This window comes from Lytechinus pictus, chromosome 5 (assembly GCF_037042905.1).
Source record: "Lytechinus pictus isolate F3 Inbred chromosome 5, Lp3.0, whole genome shotgun sequence".
In the NCBI taxonomy this organism is placed as follows: domain Eukaryota; kingdom Metazoa; phylum Echinodermata; class Echinoidea; order Temnopleuroida; family Toxopneustidae; genus Lytechinus; species Lytechinus pictus.
Window position 1 is genome coordinate 20,840,830 of NC_087249.1, and position 11,069 is coordinate 20,851,898.

At 36.4% G+C, this 11,069-nt stretch overlaps 1 protein-coding gene across 2 annotated transcripts; it reads left to right on the forward strand.

Moving 5' to 3' along the window:
* Nucleotides 1–455: 455 nt before the first annotated feature.
* Nucleotides 456–9,443, forward strand: LOC129262297 (carbohydrate sulfotransferase 11-like). Of its 2 annotated transcripts, none has more exons than XM_054900393.2 (3): nucleotides 456–718; nucleotides 3,632–3,836; nucleotides 5,454–9,443. In XM_054900393.2, exons 2-3 carry the CDS (start codon nucleotides 3,665–3,667, stop codon nucleotides 6,665–6,667), a joined length of 1,386 nt encoding a protein of 461 aa, XP_054756368.2. In that variant the 5' UTR covers nucleotides 456–718; nucleotides 3,632–3,664; the 3' UTR covers nucleotides 6,668–9,443. The 2 variants fall into 2 exon arrangements, with proteins under 2 accessions (XP_054756368.2, XP_054756369.2); XM_054900394.2 differs by lacking the exon at nucleotides 456–718 and adding an exon at nucleotides 2,355–2,619.
* Nucleotides 9,444–11,069: the final 1,626 nt, after the last annotated feature.

The following is an 11,069-nucleotide window of genomic DNA, read 5'->3' on the forward strand; positions in this document are numbered from 1 at the left end:
ATTGCCAAAATCTATCACAGAATTGGCTGTTTTACGGTAGCCTAGAGGCTCATTTTTTTTCTCGCTCGCGACTTTTTAGAATTTGTTAATCCGACGTACACACTTTGTATGCCCCATCATTTTTGTTTTTATTTTATTGAAATCACTCCTAACATAATTGATAAAATCGATGGCGTCAGCTATGAAAAAGATCTTTAAAATATATCTGACTCAAATGTTAATGAATGGAGCAAACCACCTTGTAAGGATCATTATAACATTACTTGATATATTCCCCATAGATGAATGTACGTTGCAAATCACCCCCCCCCCCTTTACCAAACTGATTCCATTCATTATAGAAACTGGGTCTGATCGTGCAACTATAAAAGAAAAGTGGGCGCTTTACTTTGCGTTACGTAAGAAATGCATTATAATTGAGATTTATTTCAAAAAGTTTTTTTTTCACTTGTATAAGGCTTCGCTGCGCCGCCGCGAATCAGTAATTTAGGTAAATAGAGATCAACAATCAGGCTCTCCTTAATGGAATGTTATTTATAGAATCACCTTGGTCGTACAATCTGGGGGTGGAATTCGGATAAGAAGGTGTTTGGTTTACTTTCCCTTCGACTCCTGATGGTAAAGGACAAGGTACCAGTGAGTGATCAGAAGGAATTAATTTATCATATCCGATATTCGAATTAAGGCTTTACCGTGAATCGGGTTTCTTCACTCTTTGGTGAGTACTGCAACTTTACTATTACCATGGTTACTCTTCAGAGTAATATATATTGTTGTCATGGAAACATCATTACAGTAGTCGTCGTCGTAGTAGTAGTAGAGTAGTAGTAGTAGAAGAAGAAGAAGAAGAAAGGAAGAAGAAAGAAAAAATTGTTGTAAAAATGTTGACCAATTTTTTTTTTAAATCACTTATAGTTGACGCTGAAATACAACTGGTTACGTTTCATTCGTTGAAAAAAATATCAATTGAATATACAATTTCGAATCTTTCTTTGTTGTTCGTTGTGGGTCGTTTCCACACCCAAATGATCTCCTCGGTATACTCTCAGTGTGTTTGTCACAAGGTTGATGAGCTGCTAGGTACTATTTCTTTCTTTGAGTTGTTGCTGACGACCGCACCTGTAACAATGGAACAACGTATTCTCTTTTTTAGATACTTGTTAAAGGTCAAGTCCACCCCAGAAAATGTTGATTTGAATAAATAGAAAAAAATCAAACGAGTATTATGCTGAAAATTTCATCAAAATCGGATGTAAAATAAGAAATTTATGACATTTAAAAGTTTCGCTTATTTTCTACAAAACAGTGATATGTACAACTCAGTGACATTCAAATGTCACAGTCGATGCTGTCCCTCACTCCCTATTTCTTTTGTTTTTTTTATTGTTGATTATACAATATTTCATTTTTTACAGATTTGACAATAAGGACCAACTTGATTGAACCATATAGATTTAAACAATGTTAATTCCTCATGTTCAGGGAGGAATTAATCGTTGTTTCACAAGACAACAGGTGGAAAATTGGGATATTTCACATTATGATGAAATACAAAAGAAGTAGTGAGTGAGTGATGTCATCACTCTCCTCATTTGCATACCGACAAGGATGTGAATGTAACTGTTTTGTGAAATAAAGCGAAAATTTAAAATGTCATAACTTTCTTATTTTACATCCGATTTTGATGAAATTTTCAGTGTAATTTGTGCTTGTTGGATTTTTCTCTTTTGATTCGAATCAACTTTTTGTTGGGGTGGACTTGTCCTTTAAGCAATAGGCCAAGGTTGAAATAAAGCATTAATTTTGGATTGAACCCAGCAGGGCCACCTGCACCACGTGATTATATGGGATTATGGGGATCACTGCACATCCAAGCTATCTTTTGAACTCGTTGTGGATAATGGTTACGGCCTACATACATTTTATTGGCCTTATAGTATCAAAACTTTAGTTATTAAATCTTTCTAGCAAATTAATTTCTGAGGATATCACTTATCATTTTAAGCGGCCACTTGCTTATCGTAAATCCTGGCACGTGTGTTATGCGAAATCGATGAAAATTTTCTTGACAATACATTATTTTTAATAAATATTAAAAAAAGTATAGTGGAAAAAGAACAAACAAGTTTGAAAAATAGTAACCCATAGTAACATAGCAATAATTTCAGTATAGAGTAAAAGGGAAAGCGAAAGTGTGGTAATTTTGGCGCCGATTTGCATATCATTATCGACACCGGAGCCCACATGTGTGGATATAAAAACGCCACGCTGTGTGTTTATATTGTGTTTCCCTGACTTCAAATCAGTAGCGCACACAAACATACTGGGCATGTATGTTAAGTCCGATATCCATCAGTTGACTGTTTGCTCTGAAGCCATATATACGTTTACTTGGTGTACTCATGGTGGGCTATTGTTGGAGGTTGAGTTGATTGGCGACGACTTGTTGAGAAGGTAACCTTATTTTTATCCGGGAAAGTTATGAGCTTTCGACCTCGTGGATGCCGAAAACGTTCAGATGGTTGAGATGGTGTCCTTCGATTTAAAACACGACTGGAAAAGGTTGAGATATTGTTCGAGGAAAGATTGAATCGACAAAAATAAATTCCTTTGGACAGTGTAAGAACATTTTGTATTAATTCTTGTATTTGTACGATGTCTCTTCTCCGAGGGCACTCTTCTTTATCTGACCTACCTGTTTGCAAATGTCTCATTTATAATAATTGGTTCTACAAAATACTCCTGTTGGAATTTTCTTTCTCTTCTTGTTCTCTTTCATCTCTGCACCTCCTTTTCATCCTTAGTTCCTGCATCGACTTCTTTGTACAGTATATTCTGTTTTTCTCTATTTATCTCCCTCTCTCTCCCCCCTCCTACCCCCCTCTCTGTCTCTCCCCCTCTCTCTTTATATATATATATATATTGTGTGAAAGAAATGGATGAAGAGAACAATGGTAGGCGTAGCTTAAATCAAGGTTCCCCAGAGCTATCTACCCTTTTTATATATATATATATATAATAGTGTGTGTGTGTGCGTGCGTGTGTCTATGCCTTACTATCTATCTCTCATTATCTGTTTAACTATTATACATGTATCGATGTATCTATCTGTCTACCTATCTATCTATCTATCTATCTATCTACCTACCTACCTACCCATCTATCTGTCTGACTTTGTATTAATTTCACTCGCCTTTCGCTCAAATTCCATTTCTGTCTCTTTAAAAAAATATCAAAATATCTCTTTCTCCGCTCTTTTATCTGTTTTACTCTTCATTTATCCATTGTTCGATATATTTCTTTCTTTAACTTATCATTTCTTTTTCTTATCTGGATGCATTTTCTCATATCATGCTATACTTTTCTTTCTTTTGCTTCTTCCCTCGCCCGTAGCTCCATACTGACTTCGTTATAATGTAAACTCATATCTCATATTTTCAATTAATTTCAGACTCTAAAAGATGAATAGATTTATATTTCATTTATACAATGTCTTAAATAAGACAAATCTTACATTCATTAACATTCTTTATCCTGGCTTACAACACATTGCATGAAAAGCAAACTTATTTCATTGAAGGCAAATTTAATTTTCAACGTTTTTATGTCCATGTTTTTTTGTCCATACCAGGCCCGTGCGGACGATCGTAAGTTTCATCTCGCAATGAAGCCGGATGCCCAGGAGACTGTTGTTAGTATCCCCCTTCCTGACGACATGGCCCCTAGCCTCAGATCTGCCTTCGTAACCCGTATCTTCATCCTCCTCATCTTCATCTTCTCCGTCAGTTCGCTATTCTACACCACCATGCAGCTGCATTATCCACGCTCCAAGACAGGTTTGTAAATGTTTATGCTAACCTCCATTTTAAACCTCATCAAAGGTCCAAATAAATCATAATTAAGCTATATGTATATCTGGGGAGTGTTTCATCAACATTTTCATCCGACAAGTTGTCAGATCTGACAACTTTCCTTGATTTTGATTGGCTGAGAAGCACTGTCACTATATGACAACTGTCGGATAGTACAGGACCTGTCAGATAAAACGTCCGACAAGTCATTTCATGAAACGCTCCCCAGAAGAGCATTTCGTCAACATTTTATCATCGGACAAGTAACTCAACTTGCTTTTGGTTTATCTGAGAAACGCTTTGCTCGAGTCTGATTGGCTAAGAAGCACGCAGTAACTGTCGGATAACACATATCGGATGAAATTAACATCCTTTCTTAAAGGAAACGCTCCCCTGTTTTCCCTCATTTTGAGCCATTCATTCACAAGTACAACTACAAACTGAATGTCAGATATTTGACCAGAAATGGACAGATGCACATTGAAGCCGTAATATAGTGCATTTACCAGGTCCCCGTTTGACAAAGAGCTGCGATTGATCATTGCTCAAATCATGATAGAAATCCCGCATCATTTTCGTAATTCTGTATCATGGAATATACATGACATTCCTTTGGAAACGAGGAGGAGCGTATGCACACTCGGACCCGTTGCAGAAAGAGTTGCGTTTAAATGCAAGTCAAAAAATCAATCGTAAGTCCCAAATGCGCGCTGTTGATTTGTTGAAAATCAAATTGCGCATGATTTTTAGAGAGGTGCGATTGATTGCGACTCTTTCTGCAACGGGCCCCATCTATCAAGACAATAATGAATGCATGCATGCATAAGTATATGCATCATATTGGGAAAATACTTTGATCGGAAATTCTACGTGTTGGGATCAACCTTTTTTTTTTTTTTTTTAATGTTTTTATTGATAAATCTTCAACATACAAATCATTTACATCAAATTCCACTATAAAATTTACAACAAAAAAATCAAAATATATACAAGGGATTGGAGTGATCGGAAAAAAAAAGAAAAAAAAAATCAACAAGGAGAAAGCGGAGTACATGTATATCATTTCATTAAAACAATATCATATTTTTACATGAGCAAGAACCCCTAGAATGAAAACCAATCAGCAACAAACTTTGGCAAAGTTATTAAAAAATAATTTAGAAAGACCATGATGCAAAGCATTAAAACAAAAACCTACTCAGGCTGGAAAGGGCAGAAGTGAGGGAGGAGACGACCAGCCGCCCTCTAACTCTCTCACACGTTCCCCCTCGCCTCGAATCATAGACATACCCTTTATAAAGTTTATATCCTCACACTGACACTCGCACCCCCCCCCCCCCCTTCCATCACACACTGTAAGAAACTCCACACTCAAAGATCATTCCCCCCCGTGTTGGGATCAACCTATAAGACGGGGCCCAGGGTCTTCTTTTAGCTATATACATAGGGCATTGGAGAATGTTTTATCAAAACAATGAGGAGTTTGACAGGTTAAGGGTTTTAGAATGAAATAAAATTGCATAAAGAAATAAGGTCCACATTTTGTTAGATCAAATTAATATATGTACATTTTCTGTCTTTATCATGTTTATTGCATTACAGCTACAAGAGTTACAAGAACGGGTTCGTTACAACTAGCACAGTCTTCTCTGGATGTAGAGCAGTGGGATATTACAAACAGAAAAGAGGATGTCCACAATATGACGCATCAGCTACATCAAGTCCAATCAAGAGACAACTCAGCTGTCCATGAAGCAGGGTCGAGGAAAATTCCGAGGAAAAACATGACTCTTGTCCTGCCGAGAAGTTTCCTGAATCAGAACAGGACGAAACTATATCACGCAGGTGATGATAGTTCAAGAACTCTTGAGGAAGATCACCTTATCCTTGTGGAACCTCGTAGGTTGAAACTCTCAAGGGAAAAGGCGATGAAGAGGAGAGAACTGAGGGCGTTGAAGACTCGCACATGGGACCAGATCCAGGCTGCACGGAAGCAGGCAGTAGAACGTATGTGCGATCAACGACCCGACCTTCGCAACGGCTCCTTAGAACGCATCATCCACGCCAACCGAACGCAATTGTCGCATTACCTCGTAAGCGATCGTTTGGAGATCATCTTCTTGGCTGTCCCGATGGCAGCTTCCGACTTCTGGAAGGATGCTTTCAAGCAGCTATCTTTCCCTGGATCGCAAAGTGGGAGCGGAGCAGCGGAGGAAAACGGTTGGCGAGTTCTGAGCTCATACGACGAGACAGAAATTCGACAACGTCTTCGAGAGTACAAGAAGTTGTTATTTGTCCGAGATCCCTTCGCGCGTATTGTTTCCGCGTATCGCCGGAAATTCCTGTCGCCGTCAGCGTACAGCAAGCAATATGAAGCCATCATAGAGGAAACATACCGGAAGTGGAACACGGGTGTGCATTACAACAGATCATCGAACATAAGTTTTCAAGAATTCGCTTATTTTGTGGAAGATGCCCCGGACGACATCTTTTCAAGTCTCTGGCAGCCGACGTCCAAGCTGGCAATGCCTTGTGAAATTAAATATAACTTCATTGGGAAGCTTGAGGAGGGGCCATCGGAGTTTACCAATATGCTCAAAAGCGCTCGGATACATTCGCTTGTCAAATATGAACCGCATTCCAATACACCCAGTCACGAAGGCTCCATATACGATCATTACTTCTTACAAGTATGGACCAATCAAATTAAACGTCTCTACAAAAAGTATGAAGATGACTATTTAATGTTCGGTTATTCACTACCGACATACATGCACCCATGGGTGTTTGGTCGATTCAATGTTACGAAACACTGATTTTGCGTATAAATCTTGAATACATACTCATGGATTTATCGTGGTATGTGTTTCATGTTCTGAAATATAACGTTTATCCTTTCTCTAAATTATTTTATAACGATGTGTTTAACATATCTTTGACATCATTTTTATATTGTTGTAATTAGAGCAATAATAATGATTGATTACGATCCCATAAAGCAATTTTTAAAGTTGACAATCAAAATTAGTAGTGCAACAAATTTTATCATGATTATATATTTATCTTTAGTTTTGTGAAAGTTCTATATTTCTCAGATCAGTGATCCGAAAAATGAAAATATATAACGTGCTATAATTAATGTAATTCTAGTCATATTATTTTAATTTATCAATTATAGGCTATGCACTTGAAATTTATTGTGCAAATTATCAAGTTGCTTAATGTTTGAACTGTAATCCTATTCAACCACTGGTATGTACCATGACGCATATTCTTTTTATACAACTGTTTTTATAAGGGGTTGGTTACGAATTTCACCATAGTCTATTATCGATTAGTTTGATATTATCTCGTGACCTTTTATCATATTATCTCGTGACATTTTATCATATTATCTCGTGATATTTTATCATATTGTTATTCTGAAAATCCGTATGAAAATATCAGCCTTAAACTTTATACCATGCAAAACGTGGATCTTTTTTTTTCTCAATCAGCAAAATTCATCTGTTTTGGTATTTAAAAACTTTTGATTGCCAGGTTGAATTTTCAATCAAACCCTCATCGTAGATGGCGTATTATAGTTAGTAACATTCGACGAGTTCCAATAATATCATCACTTCGTATATATTTAGCAGTTCCTAAATATCAATGTTTTAATTTTTCGTACTAGTGTATGCACTGTACCATGTCTTTTGTAGGGCCGTATTTGCAATCATTATGTGGACAATCAATCTATAAATACTTCTCAATGATAAACCAACAATCATATCGCACGATTGAAAAATATTTTTAAGTGTGCACATTTATTTATTAGTCTTTACGATATCTCATTTCATAATTTGTATTCCTTTGTCAATCGTTATATGGAATGGCGATGCACGCCATTCTTATTCTAGTTTTCATCGAAATGGTACAGATATTTTTCGAGAGTTTGTGCAATCGTCTCAATCCATTTAGCAAAATGTACATTCTTCAACAATATCTACAAAAATCCCTTTGTATGAATATCGTAATTATTATGTGTAATCATAATCACGTGTAATGGACATTGTATACGTTCGAATTTTTCTTATTTATAATTATCTTAGCCAAGATCAAATTAGTCATTTTGAATTAACTTCCATCTATAGAATAACTTATGGATTACTAATCTGTTCGAATCATGAGTCGTTTCATAATATAAAGTAGATCATAAAGTTACGCACAGTTACGAACGACTGGTATGATGCCAGACATATATTTCTCTTTTAGGCGGTGGAACTGAACCAAAAAATAGCTCTATATCTATGGCACACGTTAATCTCCTGTTTTGAATCCATGTGCATTATGGAAGTCTTGATCACTTTAAAAAAACACGCAAGTATGTTATGGATTTTCGGCTTTAAAATATGATGGTCTTTCTATCTTCAGAAAAAAAACTGGATTACATTGGACCATATACTGCTTTCAGATTTGTTTTAGGGGGAATAATGTAGAGAGGTTTATGAATATTTAAAAGACGAGCAGAAGAATTGTGTATCATTCTCGTTGGTATATGATCAACATGTTTTGCACTTATGGGTAAGAATGCAGGTTATGGTCCTGAGCTGGCGCTGTTCAACGTGAAATGTAGTATATTGGATTAATTTTTAACCACAATTGCCAGTATTCTAAACTCGGGTTTAATTTAGACTCTGTTCTAAATACGTAAATTAGAAAGGTATGCCTATCTCTAATAGACAAGTTCAATTTGACAGATCCTTTCAAAAACTCATTCATTTATAATTGACTGAGAGCAATGACTGGAATGGTTATCTTCATAATGAACTACGAGGAAAGAGCCAATCAAAGACAGGAAACTGAAATATGGAAATGCAATTTTGAAGTGTTTAGTTTCCCATAATTTTAAGATCATGTCATATCAAACCATTGCCTAAATTAAATCTGACTTCTGAAAAGGGACCATTTGGGTATAAAGTTTAATTGTATGATAGTTATACAGTCAAGCAGGGATGGCCCCTTTGTGCTTGACTGGGGCGAAATGACACAAATGGGGTGTTTTTTTTTTTTTAATTGAATATTTAGGTGTAATATTAATAGACGACTCATACCTTCGTATAATCAATACTCTTCTATCTTCTTTCGTACTTTTCCCTCTTAATAAAAAAATAATTGTCTATTCTTCTCCCGACATAATTAAAAAAAAATCATCAGGGGAATCGCCCCTGTCCAATGTAACACCGCCCATGTCGTTTAGACACTATCAGAACAATATTATTTCTGACTCGCGTGAAATACACTCATCAGGTGGAATGTAATGCTACGGCACAACCGACTACACAAACCGACCGATAGTACGTCATTGAAAATAACGAAACTGTTTTGATCGGTTTGCAGCCCGTTTGCAGTCGGTTTAATTGGTGTGAATGTAACAGGATAAATGTCTTTCGGCTGTCGAGATTAAAACAATCAGCATGCATTTAATTCCAGGCCAGGCTATGATCACCTTTAATTAAAATCTTAGCAATTTTTATTTTTTGGTCTTCTCTACCACTTGTCTCAGCCCTTTTGAAGAAATTGCAGAATAATACAAGATTTTGTAAAATGCAACTCATTGTCATGTAGTATTTATATATTTGTTTATGTACAACACAAGTGTGAACGCATCGAGATTAGAAAGAGAAATGTTTCAAATTTTGCTGTTTCTTGCTGAAGGAGAATTAAATGGCAATAATAGAAGCAAAGGGGGGGGGGGGGGAGTCAGAGAGTGAGAGGGTGTTGGAAAGAGAGGAGAGAGACAGAAAGAGTCAGATTGTGAGACAGAGTGACAGAGAATCAGAAATAGATCGAGAGACATTGTACTGTACATTGAACCAAAGAAAATGAAAACATGATATACAATCAAATATTATTGAGCATAAAAAATTGACAACATATTCTAGTTATTAGAAAAGAGAATATGAAATACGTATGTAATAATAGGTTCGATAAACATAATTCTTCATTATTTTTTCAGCCTTCTTTGTACACTTTTTTCCTAAAAAAACACTTGTGATATTTACTCTCCATGCTATATTTTCTATGAATATTTACAGATTTCTTTAAAACTTGATTTGATTTTTTCCTTTAAAAGTTGAATTCAGTAGCTCGGAAATATGGTTGTGTCTGTTTTCATCCTGTCTTCCAATCACAATGTCTTATATCAATTTTCTATATATTTACCCGGGGGGGCCACTTACATTGACGAGTGGATACCATGCGCGACCAAAAAAACACGTAAAAAGGATGTCTTTTTCACGATAGGGCACGTTACGTACGTAACGTGATAAGGGTGTCAAAAACACAAAAATAATGAAAAAAGGGTATCTATTTCGCTAGGAATATTACGTGTTTAGGGACGTGTTCGCGGGGATGATAAAACAAAATTAAAATGTTTTAAAAAGGATGTCCTTTTTGCCCCAATACTTCGTGTTTAGAGTCCGATTTGCGCGAGGTGTAGAAGGTGGGGTCGTACTAAACCAAATAAGGTAAAGCCGACGACCGAAGGACCCGTAACAATAAAACATTCCTGTACTTGTTTAGGGGTTCATTTCAGGGAACATTTGCCAAGAGTATCGTTTTGTTTCCAATACTTGTTAAGGGTAGGGTTTCACACGCCAATACTTGTTAAGGGGTGCATTTTCAGAATATGGAAATTACGTGTTTAGGGTGCTTTTCGAGACCCCATGGTCGCGCATGGTATCCACTCGTGAATGGAAGTGGCCCCCCCGGGTATATTTATATCAATGTTAACACAAAATTTACAGAATTTAACCAAAAAGGGTCTAGAATAATGAGTTATAAAATAAGTGATAATAATTATCAATGATTTTACACTTAAAATAAAGTGTTGATTCTGTCAATTTGAATCGAAACAGATATTTATTTGGCATCAAACACTTTAAAAGTTCAAATCCCTCTATAGTTCATTGATCGATTTTCATGAAATGTTCATCGAAAACTTTTCCCTAATTTAATCAACCTATCGTCAATGTGAACTCCCCATTATAAATTCGTCTTTGGGGGGGGGGGGGAAATCTGATTGCAAGCCAGTTTCACTCATCATGGAGCAATTAAATGGACATGATGGATGGCTGTTTAACATGTACATAGGCGGATCCAGGTGGGGGGCCTAAGCCCCTAGCCCCCCCCCCCCTCGGCGGCGCAAATGAAATAGAAAAAAAAAAAAGAAGAAAA